The sequence below is a fragment of the Megascapheus bottae genome, chromosome 16 (genome assembly GCF_031878675.1).
Source record: "Megascapheus bottae isolate mThoBot1 chromosome 16, mThoBot2.hap1, whole genome shotgun sequence".
Classification (NCBI taxonomy): Eukaryota; Metazoa; Chordata; class Mammalia; order Rodentia; family Geomyidae; genus Megascapheus; species Megascapheus bottae.
Window position 1 is genome coordinate 10,281,678 of NC_143524.1, and position 14,071 is coordinate 10,295,748.

The 14,071-nt window shown below is 35.1% G+C and overlaps 2 protein-coding genes across 2 annotated transcripts; both read right to left on the reverse strand.

Moving 5' to 3' along the window:
* Window positions 1–2,415: 2,415 nt before the first annotated feature.
* Window positions 2,416–5,017, reverse strand: LOC150052693 (olfactory receptor 8K3-like). Its single transcript, XM_090349196.1, has 2 exons — window positions 4,086–5,017; window positions 2,416–2,446 (listed from the first exon to the last, which is right to left on the reverse strand). The coding sequence occupies exons 1-2, from the start codon at window positions 5,015–5,017 to the stop codon at window positions 2,416–2,418; spliced, it is 963 nt and encodes a 320-aa protein (XP_090205322.1).
* A 5,163-nt stretch (window positions 5,018–10,180) lies between these two features.
* On the reverse strand, window positions 10,181–11,143 carry LOC150052694 (olfactory receptor 8K3-like). Its single transcript, XM_090349197.1, has one exon. It carries the CDS (start codon window positions 11,141–11,143, stop codon window positions 10,181–10,183), a length of 963 nt encoding a protein of 320 aa, XP_090205323.1.
* Between the last annotated feature and the right edge of the window lie 2,928 nt (window positions 11,144–14,071).

Consider the following 14,071-nt stretch of genomic DNA (forward strand, 5'->3'; position numbering starts at 1 on the left):
AACTTTCTTAATAAGGACCAAGAATCACAACAAATCAGAGAAAGGCTGGATAAGTGGGACTGCATTAAACTGCAGAGCTTCTGTATGGCAAAGGACATAGCTAGTAAATTAATTAGGAAGCCTACAGAGTGGGAGAAAATCTTCACCAACTAAACAACGGACAAAGGCCTCATATCTAAAATATATCAACAACTCAAAAATTGAATCACTCCAAAACTAACCTCCAAAGTAACAACCATCCCATTAAGAAATGGGCCAAAGACTTAAAGAGAGTCTTCTCTGAGGAAGAAACAAAAATGGCCTATAGACACATGAAGAAATGCTCAACATCTCTGGTCATAAAAGAAATGCAAATCAAAACAACTGTAAGATTCCACCTCACTCCAGTTAGAATGGCCAGGATCAGGAAAACTATTAACAACAGATGCTGGAGGGGATGTGGCCAGCAGGGATCACTACTATACTGTTGGTGGGAGTGCAAACGCGTTCAACCACTATGGAAAGCAGTGTGGCAGTGCCTCAGAAGGCTAAACATAGAGCTCCCCTATGACCCAGCAATTCCACTACTTGGCATTTACCCAACCATCCAGAAACAAGGACATACTAAATCCACTAGCACAACAATGTTCATTGCAGCACTATTCACCATAGCAAAGATATGGAACCAACCTAGATGTCCCTCAGTTGATGAGTGGATCAACAAGATGTGGTATTTGTACACAATGGAATTCTATGCTGCTGTCAGAAAGAATGACATCGCCCCATTTGTTAGGAAATGGAAAGACAAAAAAAACCATATTAAATGAAGTAAGCCAGACTCAAAGGAACTTAGGCTCAATGGTTTCCCTCATTTGTCATAATCAGTAGAAACCTTGGGCTCTACTAGCAGAGATCTGCAATATAGCAAAATCTTGATACATAAGGCCATATAGTATGAAGCTAATTGAAAGGACCTCCAGGATATTGAAACAAAAGCCATATAATGAATGATTGTTGTCCTTAATGTACTATGTTGTCTCTCATCTCTTTTGCTGTCCCTTGGTTATCTCATATTGTTACAGTATCTCACTTTGTTATCTGATATATTGGATATATTTGTATTTGGTTATTTGAAATTGGACAGGGAAGGGGGGAAAACCAAGATGGAGGATTGGGGGGGAAGGTAATGGGTACCAAGACATGTGAAAGGGTATCAATGTATGTGAATTAATGCACCATCTATCTGGCAAATATCATGTAACCCTTTTATTAATTACAATAAAAATATTAAAAAAATAAAAATTAAATAGAATTTCAGTTGCCTTTATATAAAATTAGCATATATTTTCCACTAAATTTTATTTGACCTTGTCTGTATGTATTTTTTAATCAATTGTGATCCCTAAGTTTCCTCTCTTGTGGAGTTAATTACTGTCCTATTGTCACTCACATAAAAGTTGTTATTGCTGTTAAAAATGTGTTCATTGCTCAAAAGTTTATTTGCAAACTTTAAAAATCATATGTGATATACTATTGAATATCTTATTCTTTTATTGTCGGGATAATGTATAGAGTGGTTGCAGTTGCATTCATCAGGTAGTAGGTGCATTACTTCTCGCACATTGATACACCCCTTCTCATGTTTTTGTCTCCATTACTCTTCCCCCACCCCCTCCCTATCATCTTGTTTGCCTCCTTCCCTTTCCTTTCAAATAAACAAATAAATGTATACACAATATTCCAGGTAATAAGATCAGATACAGTAAGAATATGAGATTAAACAAAGGGCAAAAAAATTGAAGAGAAATAACATAGTACATTAAGAACAAATAGTTTTTCTTTTAATTGACTTTTTGGTCTATTCATGTTAATTCATTAAATTGGGCATTATTGTCTGAATTTGCAAAATATATGTAATTACTAGAAACTTACTAATAATTTCCTTAAATAACTATTTTCATGAGGAATGAGAAAAATACTATCATTACCTTGCCTTCTCAACATCAATTTCAGGACACAATGTCTTAGATTAATGCCAATTTTTTGAATATTGAATAATGTTTTTCATATTTACTTTCTTAAACTTTCAAAGGACTAATGTAAAATATACTTATCATACATAACAGGAATTCCTTCCATGTGAAAGCTTACATATGTAAGATTTGCTCAACTTCTTATGAAATGATTGTTTCTAAAATGGATGAAAAGCATTTATTATTCCTATGTAATACCTGTTAGTCTGATTTAGGCATGCATATTCTACAAGGGTGTATATACTAATCATACTTTTTTCATTTCAATTGCATTTTATTGTTGGGGTGGTCTATAAAGGGATTACAGTTATATGCATTACTTTTTCTTTTATAAATATATATCTGCATCTATTTTCTCTAATTGTATATGTATTTTCAGACCATAAAAATACTCAATAAGTGATTATAGAGATTTAATAAATACAGAACACAGAATGATTCTTTGTAAATCATAGATATGCTCAAAGAATTCTTCCAGGATTAATAATTATATTGGATATATGAATTTATCATACTATATATTCCATTATATACAATATACACATACAAAGAAACATATATGTAGCTATATGAACACACATTCACAATATATTTGTTTGTTTTAACTATATGGTGAAAACTTAGGAAAGGGACCAAAAATTTCTATTTCATCACAGATTACACAGTTTACAAAATAATAACCAGCAATTCTCTACAATTTTAAAAATAATTATATTTTGAGTTGCAAAGGAATATTTATCATTATACAAAAACAAGCAGTAGGACATCAAGATCATACCACTAAGCATATTTTGTAAAACAAACAAACAAACAAACAAAAAATACAAAACAAAAACAAAGGAAGCCTATGGAATCTGCTATAGTAGACTATGCAAATATTTTCCTAATTAGTGTATCTGTGGATTTATACAATCTGGGAATTAGGCAAAAAATAGATGCTGCACTAAAGCTTTAGGTTGATAAATAGCCAAATATGCAGAGTAGCTAGATTTTCATACATGAAAGATGGACACTGCTGAGAAGCAAGGAAACTAAGATGCAGGGGAGCACGGAAGCAGTTGAGCATGTTCTTACGCCTTACTGAACAAAGTCATTGAGCTACAAAAGGGGGCATCTGGCACCATCCACAAGCAAGGCTTATTTTGAAACAAACGATATTCATATATAGAGCCTTCTTTATACAAAAGAAGTAAAACAAAAGTAAGCCAGACTCAAAGGACTGTAGGCCCAATAGTCGCCCTTATTTGCCATAATCAGTAGAAACCTTGGGCTCTCCTAGCAGAGATTTACAATAGAACAAAATCTAGAGACATTAGGCCAAATAGTACTACACTAAATGAAAGGACCTCCAGGATAAGGAAACAAAAGCCATATAATGAGTGATTGTTGTCTTTAATGTACTATGTTATCTCTCATCTCTTTTGCCATCCCTCGGTTATCTCATATTGTTACAATTTTTCACCTTGTTATTTGATATATTTTATATATGCTTAATTGGTTATTTGAAATTGGATAGGGAAGGGGGAAATCAAGATAAGCGGGGGGAGAGAAATGAGGACCATGTCATGAGGAAGGGTATCAATGTTTGTGAAGTTATGCACCTTCTATCTGGTGAATATAATGTAACCCTTCTATTAATCACAATAAAAATTATTTTTTAAAAAAGAAGTAAAACAAAAGGTTATCTACAAAAAAAACCCACATGGACAGAAACACAGATGATAGGGGAGAGTTTATTTTAATGTGGGAAGATTGCCAGGGAAAGCATCTTTACCTCTATTTTGCACATACTTTTCTCCCTCCCATGCCTGCTGCATACAACTTTGCCACTTGCTCTCACGATGAGTCTGAACCTTTTCTCTTTGGTTGGTAATGATGTTACTCCATTATTACATTTATTAAATGACGTTTACAAGATCTCCTAATATAAGCAAGTTCTGCCATTAAGCATATCTTCTCTGAGCCCATTTGTACTTGCTGTATTACAAGAGGAAAAGAGGGAGAGTTCACAGCCCACACTGGTTTTCAAGTCTCATCTTGCAGGCGAATTTGAAGCAAACATAATGCAAAGTTTTTTTCCATGTCTTCTGTAGGGCACATTTTACATCGCGGTTCCTCAGGCTGTAGATCAATGGATTCAACATTGGGATGATGAGGGTATAAAATACAGAAGCAGCTTTACCAGTATTAAGAGAATTGCTGGACCTTGGCTGCATATACATGGATATCAAAGTCCCATAGAAAACTATGACCACAGTCAGATGGGACCCACAGGTGGAGAAAGCCTTGCGCCTGCCCTCAGTAGACTTTATCTTGAGTACAGCGCTCAGAATGAGCAAGTAAGATACAAGGACTAGCAGAAGAGTGGAAATCAGATCCAAAGTTGTGGGGATCATGATGATCAATTCAACCTCACGTGTGTTGGAACAAAGCAAAGACAACAGAGGGATGAGGTCGCAGAAGAAATGGTGGATGACATGGGAGCCACAGAATGAGGAAGTGAATATCCTGATGGTGACCAGAAGGGACAAGAATGTACTGTACAGATAGGGGATTATGACAAGCATCCAACACAACCTGTGTGACATGAGGACGGTGTACAGCAGTGGGTTACAGATGGCCACATAGCGGTCATATGACATGGCAGAGAGAATAAAAATTTCACTGCAGATGAACACGAGAAAGAAAGCTAGCTGGGTAGCGCACAAATCGTAGTGGATTGTGTTTTGATCTGCAAGAAAATTGAACAACATTTTGGGTCCCACAGCTGTGGAATAACCAAGATCAGTGAGAGCCAGGTGTCTGAGGAGGAAGTACATGGGGGTCTGGAGCCTGGAGTCCACCGAGGTGAGGATAACCAGACCCAAGTTGCCCACTGTTGACAAGATGTAGACGGCCAGGAGCAGAAGGAACAATGGAGCCTGCAGCTGGGGACTGTCAGTGATGCCCATCAGGATGAACTCATCCACTGCTGTGAAGTTCTGTTTCTTTTTCATCAAGGTCATCGTCTAAAAACCTATCCTGCATGGAGACAGTAGCACAGTCAATAGCTTTCAAATAACATCAATATAATGTAAATATCTAGCAAATAAGCTATATCCATGCATTGGGTGTTTTCGGTCTCTTTTGTCATCCCAGCTACTTTGGAGGAGAAAATCAGGATTGTGGTTCAAGACCGGCACTAGGAGTTAACTAGACAGTCATCTCAAGCAATAAACACGCTTCCATGGTTGCATGCACTTGTATTCTCAGCTATTCCAGTTGTGAAAGTAGTATAATTCAGGTCCAGGTTGGCCTAAGCAAAATAGTGAAAGGCTATGGAGGAATCAAAAGCAACTAAGGGCTTGGGATTTTGCACAAGTGGTAGAGTTTTGTCTTGAAAGCAACAAGTCCTGAGTTCAAATCCTAGTATCATCAAAATAATATGATTCAAGGTTAGAAATATGTTGGTAGTCCAATTCTAACAAAATACAGGTAAATATCCTACCTATTACGTCTTATATATGAATCCCACATCAATGAGCAAGCTTCAAGTACAGAAATCCTGTTAGGTAGTTCTGTTCACCCTTACATAATACCCAGTTGCACAGAATTTTTAAGAAAAGCAGACATCATATAGACAGATGATAGATTGATAGTAACATTTTCTAAATTTCTTTTCAGAAAAGAACACAATCTGTTTTTTCAAAACTTAGTCTCTATAAAATATTTATAATCCTAGATAGTCTTGGTGAAAACTGTTACAATTTAAATTAAAAAGATTTATAAGCCTTTTGTACAATGTGTAGCATACATTAATTAAGACCTTTAAATATGACTTTGGGCCAATAATTTACCTTTATTTACACATGCAAATCAATATGTAATTTCAGAGTTGAATGGAAACGATTTTATATTTTCAGTGTCAACTCTTCTTAAGGATTATGTACATACACATATGATTAAATACATATTTAGTGGCTTTGATGAATCAATGAATGCTAAGCTAGAATTCTGCTGCATCTGAGCTACAGCAAGAACTTAAAATTTTTCTGAGCTGAAGTGTCTAGAAGTGCCAAGGCTGACTGAGGACTGGGGACACACTTGCCTTTGCTCAAAAGTTCTCGTATTTTTGTTTTATTAGTAGTGACATGGACATATCTAAAAGAATAATTTTTAATGTATGTATATGTTATTCTTCTGCCAAATAATAATTTTGTCAGAGATAAAATGATGAGTAGATGAAAGATGACTCATTTAGGACATGAGACATAAAATCATCTCACCATCAACTTTACTCTTCATTCTATACTGTACCTAAAATTAGGCAATCAATGTGATATTCTATTTAATTACTTAAGTTAATTATTATAATTATTTATGTAATTACTTATTTTGTATTACTTAGACTTTCTTAGCATTTAAAAGTATTTTAGGCTTGGATTTTGGCCTAGTGCTAGAGTGCTTGCCTAGCATGCACGAAGACCTGGGTTCGATTCCTCAGTACCACATATATAGAAAAAAAGGTGGAAGTGGTGCTGAGAGGCTCAAGTGGTAGCGCTCTTGCCTTGAGAAAGTCCAAGGACAGTGCTCAGGCCCTGAGCTCAAGCCCAAGACTGGCAAAAATAAAAAAAAAATATTTTATATTATATTTCTTAACATTTTAGAGTCATATTTGTATTAATTTACTGGAAAATATTATTTTTCCTATATGGAATTGAACCTGATATACACATATTTGCATTAGTACTTATTGTAGTAAAAGGCCTGGAGATAGTACGAGGAAATTTGAACAAGTTGGTGGAAAATTGAGTTTTTCTTTTTTATGGAATGAAGACTCATGGTATTTTTCTTTGCTACTGAGTCTCATTTGAATATTGTGGTTATTTATGGCCACACAAGTTAGATAAATATTTTCAATAAACGTAATTACAAACAATTTCATTCTTGGTTCCTTATGTTTTCATTTGAATGCAAAACAAAATATATGGAAAGCAAGTGTAAGTATTTATGTAGATGAAAATAAAAATAAATAGGTTTTATTTAACCAGTGTTGCAATTCAAAGAAAGGAACATATTGTGTTTTGACACTTTACTATTTCTAGTGAATACCCATTTATCCAGAAAAATTTAATCATGTCACACTGCTAAAATGAAGAGCATTTATCTTTACCATAAAGTTGGTTACTTGAATTTCTGCTAAGATTTCAAAAGAGCTCTTACAATCTTATTGATTTCCCACTTGTAAATTTATTTGTATAATAAATAGAGAAAAAATTCTGCCACCTTTAGGAGGATGTGGAAATAACGGTAAATCATATGTGTTTCATTGTGCTTTCCTTGATTCTTTTTCCTCCCCCCTTCTTGCTGTCTTTTAGATATAAAATCATAGGTGTAAAAATAGAACAGTTTATAGATGCAAACAATGCAATATGTTTCTTTGAAGATGTATATGAGTCATTTAACCTTACCACTTAGGAGAAAGTATTTTAATAATACCATAGAAAAGAAAGAGAGCAGTCCTCTCCTCTTATTACACAGGCATCATGGCTTAGTTAAAATTACAGGAACAGTGAGAAGTATTTACTTGCATTACCTGGCAAAGTCACATCAAATTGCAACCATTTCTTGAAATCAAGAAATATAGAGGACCTCTTAAAGCCTTTTGTCTTTTACCTGTAATCAAAAATCTCTTAATTCTCCCAAGTGTATCTTAACACTGGATTTCAAGGCAATTTATAGACTTTTTTTTTCCCAATTTCAGACATGCTCCCTGAGGAGATTACAAAGCAATTGGTGATGAATTGAGAAGCATTTAAAAACTTATTGCAAAGCCTGGAGATCATGAACAAATAGAGAATTTGCATTTGACTTTGGACTTATTTACTTATAGAAATCAGCAAACCTGACTGTAAGTTTTGTTTATCTGTAGCTTTCAGTGAAATTTCAATGAGATTTCTGTGACATCTTCATACATGAACACAAAATATTTCAATATTATTTGTCCTTTGTGTGTTTCTTAATATGTATGCCAATGAAACGTTAAAACACCACAATATATAGGATCCTCAGCAGACATTTATAGACACTTTAGGACTCTAATTATTACACAGTTTTATTAATTTTATTGATATTTCAAAATTATCCCTGTATGAAATGTTAAGTTTTATGGAGTCCAATTGTTTAAGCAATCATTTTAGTCATATGTCTGCTTTTGAAATTCTAATACATAAAGACATGGATAAAATTCTCTCAAGAAGCTGTAAATCTGTGTGATAATAAAATGAAGGCTATTTTTAATGATCTATGAAACGTATCATCTCTTTTAGGCCTCAGCATATTTTGTTTTGTTTATGGTTCTTCATTTGTAAGATTATAAACATCTGATCGTGCTGGAATCCTATGGTTCACAGCAATAATTCTTACTACTGAGGGATGTAGATATAAGTAGATATCAGTTCAAATCAGCCTAGACATAAAAGTTCAAGAGACTGTATTTCCAATTAGCCAAGAAAAACACCAGATGGATGTTATGGTGAAACGATGGAGCCCCAGCTGGGATCAAGAAAGCTAACCAAGAGTGTGAGGCCACAATACTTGAACGAAAATATATTATTTGCTAAACCATCTCCATATGGCCTATGAGGGTTAACTGTTTCTTTAAATATTTTATTCACAACTAATTTTATGATAGTGCAAGAGGAATGAAATAGAAATAATGAAAGCAACATGGAGTGTTCTGGAAAGAGCCTTGAAGCAGTCATGTCCTATAGGCTTGGCAGATATAAGCACAGATTCCTGTCATACGCTCCCCTCCACCAATATCTCACAGTTCAACTCATGCCATTGTTTCTCTTTCCTTCAAGTTTGATTACTAAACTGATGGAAACATCAGATCCTAGCGAAACATATTACCTGAATATGAAGGAAGTCAGCCAGAAAACAACGACAACAAAAACAAAGAAAAGCCACATTCACTGAATTCTACAAGACAGACATTTAATTCAAGAAAAAAATATTGGCAAACTAGCTCATGTCCATAAGTGGGATAAGCATATTTAAGTACCTCTATGATTGATTGCTTAACATTAAAGCCCTACTTAAACCTGATATAACTATAATCATGTTTGCTTTTAAGAGAATTCATAGAACTGTAGAATCTTTAAACCTTAACAACCTATTAGCATGGGAAATGAAGTAACAGTACACACTACATGGACACTGGAAATAGAATTCTACCATAACCATTACTTTTTTTCTTGAGTACTGGTGGTACATACCTGTTTGCATTCCAAATGTAGGAAAGGTGCTTGGAGGCCAGCCACAGTCAGAGGACTGGGAGACTCTGATCTTCAAGCAAACATGAAAAACGTAGAAATGGTATTTTTGCATGGTAGAGTTCTAACCTTGAGAAAATTGAAGATCAACAACAATGGATAGGCCATCAGTTCAAGCCTCAGTGTCTGCGCCATAAACAAAACAAGTGGCTGGGAATTTGACTTTTTGGTAGAGGGCCTGCCTACCAGGCAGAAACACCTGAGTTCAGTTCCTCAGTACCATAAAAACAGAAAAAGCTGAATGTGGTGCTGTGATTCATGTGGTAGAGTGCTAGCCTTGAGCAAAATCAGGGAGAGCATTCAGGCCTGATTCAAGCTCCCAGACTGGGGGAAAAAAGTAAAAAAAAATTTTTGTATTGACTATTACCCTCACATAGATAAATCACAACCACTCTATACCTCCAAAACGATGTGCCTATGGCCATGTGAGATAAGAGTAAGCGAAATGAACTAAAGGATAGGGAAACAAGAGAGTTATTTTTGTGGTGGCTGTTTTCAACATGCTATGTAAAGTTATTTCATTATTCATATTTTTTCCTTATGCTTTATCCTCTGTTGTTGTATCTGATTTTGGTACCTGGCTTACTGTATACACATCTATTTGTTTATGTGAATCAAGGAAGGGAAGAGAACAAGCAAGATGATGTGACAAAGGGTGAACCAGTGTCACTTGAGTTCTTCATCTCAAAGACAATGCCTGGGCCCAGAGTCCAAACCCCATGACTCACAGAAAAAAAAGTGAAAAGAGTGGTATGAAGTTAAAAAGAAGGCTAATCTTTAAATATATGTATAGCCTACAATTAACTCTTATGAATTCTGGGGGAAAATATATTTTATATTCAGGATATGCTTTTAGAATTCACATTGTATACAAGCTTTGAGAAAAGATACATATGTCGACCATGCCCTTTGCAGGGCAGATTTGACATCTTTGTTCCTCAGGCTGTAGATTAAGGGATTCAGCATGGGAATGACCAGGGTATAAAAGATGGAAGCCACTTTATCAGTGTCAAAGGAGTGACAGGATTTGGGCTGCACGTACATAAATATCAATGTCCCATAGAAGACTACGACCACAGTCAGGTGTGATGCACAGGTGGAGAAAGCCTTATGTCTGCCTTCAGCTGAGTTCATCTTGAGAATGGTGACAAGAATGAGCAGGTAGGACACAAGGACAATCAGAAGAGATGAGAGTAAATTAAAGGCTGCCAAAAGCAACATTATCACTTGGATTTCCTGTGTATCTGAGCAGAGCAAAGATAACAAAGGCAGGCTGTCACAGTAGAAATGACTGATGACGTTGTAGCCACAGAAGTAAGAAGTGAAAATCTTAATGGTGATTAGAAGAGACACAGCTATGCAGTAGACATAGGGGATTGCCACCAGTATGTGACACACCCTTGGTGACATGGTGATGGTGTAGAGCAGTGGGTTACAGATGGCCACGTAGCGGTCATAGGACATGGCAGACAGAACAAATAATTCACAAGCAATGAACACAAGAAAAAAGGCCAACTGTGTGGCACAGCTGTAGTAGGAGATTCTATTTTCATCTACAAGAAAATTTTCCAACATTTTGGGTCCCACAGCAGTGGAATATCCAAGGTCAGTGAGAGCCAGGTGTCTGAGGAGAAAGTACATGGGGGTCTGGAGCCTGGAGTCCACCGAGGTGAGAAAGACCATGCCCAAGTTGCCCACTAGAGAGACCACATAGATGAGGAGGAACAGCGCAAACAGGGGAGCCTGCAGCTCAGGACGATCCGTGATGCCCATCAGGATGAATTCAGTGACCGTGGAGAGGTTATGTACCTTCATCCTGTTTGAGTAGAAGGCCTAGGCTAGATAGAAACATCAGAATAGTCAATGTGTGTTAAATAAGTCAGTCTTGGCACCTAAAAAATAAACTAGCATAAATAGCATGCAAATATTTCAATTTATAATACATTCAATTTATAATAAAAAATATTCATAGCTTCATAGTATATATGCCTATATTTAAATATACATGCACCTATCTAGCATCTATCATCTCATCTATGCATTAAATCTATCATCTATCTATCTATCTATCTATCTATCTATCTGTCTGTCTAAGCTATCGGATATTAATTTAGAAATTCAATTGAGAAGTAGTGATCAATGGTTCTCATCTAGGAATGTGTTGGCCCAGAAAATAAAGTTGTTTAGTATCTAAGGCTATTCAGCTTTCCGCATATGGGAAGTGAAGTATATTAGAAAGCTAAACAATCTTAGCTGATAAAATTTCTACTATATTCAATACTTAGTTCCCCAAAATATTATACTTCCTAATATCAATCATTTTAAGCTTCAAATGCCATACTTGTTATAGATCTAGATGAATAGATTGATAAGTAGACATAGATAAATATGGACATGTATATTCAAAGAGATGAAGATTTCAAAATTATATAAACTCTTGATCACAGGTATTTGGGTAGCTATTTCATTACTTCAAATTGTCCATGATTCACTTATATAATTATAAGCAGTCAACTAGTAATTACATTCAATTTAAACACATACTACTGGAATTTTCCAAGTATCCAATAATAAATTTCCAAACTATATATATCTCTGAGCTTCAAACATAACCATCTATATTCTTATATTTATGCATAAAGATGCTGGCAGTATTGAAATACTTGAATGACTTAGGCACATAGATGAATAAGACTACCTACCAGATTATGTATGGAATTGCCCTTAGGGAAAAATGAAATTATATATATATATCTTCATATCATTCCTTTGCTTTAGTATAGTCTTACAAATATTACGTTAGGAAAAATCATATTAGGTCTATGAAACTCTGTTCACATATTTATAAAAGCACGGTGTCATGCCTGGTTTGGGGGAAGAATTGAAGAATTACGTGATTCATTGGGCCGATGGTCCCTGTAAATAGTTCTCAAATAGCTTATAATTGTATTCATTTTATTTTTTGCTGACATGGAGTGTTACCTGAAATGTGTCCCCTTTACAAAGGTTTATGTACACACTACTGGATAGTGACTTCTTTGTCAAGTCTGAAATAATGAAGAAATGTGGAATATGTAAAGTAAATATAGTAGAAAATAATCCCAATACTCACCTCAGTTCTCTAAGAATAAAATTAGTGTCCCAAATTATGAATTGAAATACATAATTTTGATTATTTTTCTCCTCTTTCCATAACTATTTCAAGAAAGATTAAAAGGCATCTTATCTTTATGTCAATTTACTTAAAACTTTATTACTGAGGAGAAATATTTTCATTATAATCTATAAGCATTTTCTTGTTCATATCAAATATACATTTGATATAAAAAAGTAGGAAAAGAAGTCTTTAGAACTGATTCATACATTGAAATCCTAAATTGTGGTATATTTTAAGGACAAAAATTAATGACTCTGGTTATATAAGATATTCAGTACAAGAATTTTATAGGGTAGATTGTAGTTTAAGGAAATATTATTTCTTTCGTGAGGATAAACATGGAAAGAACCAATAGTATTGGAGGAAATACCTCACATGTAAAAGTTGGAATTCATATATATTTTAAGTAAATACATGTAGGTCTGTATACAAGCATATACAATATATTCACCAAAGTATAATTATTGCAGAAAGTATAATTATTGCAGAAAATAATTCACATGATGTAATCCCTTAGAAAAATGAACTCACAATCCAACAAAATGAATACCAGGAAAATTTGCAAGATGACTGATGATGTTGACACCACACAGTTTTCACACTGTACATTCAGATACTGCTAAAAAGCTGTGGTTACCTGCTACACTTTGCTGTCCGCTACAGACTTCAATATTCTTCTTGATATAAGGAAGTACTTCTGAGCCGGGCACGGTGGCTCATGCCTGCAATCCTACCTTCTCTGGAGGCTTAGATCTGAGGATGAAGGTTCTTATCCAGCCTGGGCACAAAAGGGCCTGTGACTCTTATCTCCAGTTAACCCTAGTAAATGAGAAGTGGGCCTTGGCTTAATGGTAGGGTGGTAGTCTTGAGCTGAAGAGCTCAGGGACAATTCCCAGGTCCAGTGGTACAGCAATAGCTTGAGCTGAAGAGCTCAGGGACAATGCCCAGGCCTAGTTCAAGCCACATGATCCCCTCCCCCCCAAAAAAAGAAGTACATCCGATTCTGACAGTAGAAATGTTCCCCCAACAAACACAATAATAAATTACAAGCTCTCATTTCATTTGCATTGGTTGGTTTGGTTTGTAATCATGAAAATTTAACATGTGAAGTACACAAATTATCGGTTTTCCTGCAGGTAAGTAAACATAAAAATACTTGCAATTGATTGATAGCTTTTCAGTTCAATGGAAAGGTACTTAGTGTTTTGTCATAATAAAGATTCTTTGCTGATTAGTTGAATTTTCATACTTATATAAAAATATTACTTTCACAACAAAATCGACATATTGTGAGTACCAAAAATCTAGGTAATGAAATGTCTCCTGCTATTCTCCAGATATTTCTAATATTTACAAATCTAATTATCTGTGTCCTGATATTCTCCTTATAGTCATTTGAAGCTCATAATAAAAGGCAATGTGTAATTTCCAATTTTCTCCTTAAGAATTCTGGAATTGTTTGCTGGTGACTTACACCTGTAATCCTAGCCAATCAAGAGGCTTTGGTCTAACTATCCTGGTTCAGCCACAACCTATGACATTTACCTATGATAAACCAGCCATGAGCAAACAAGGCTCAGCTAGTT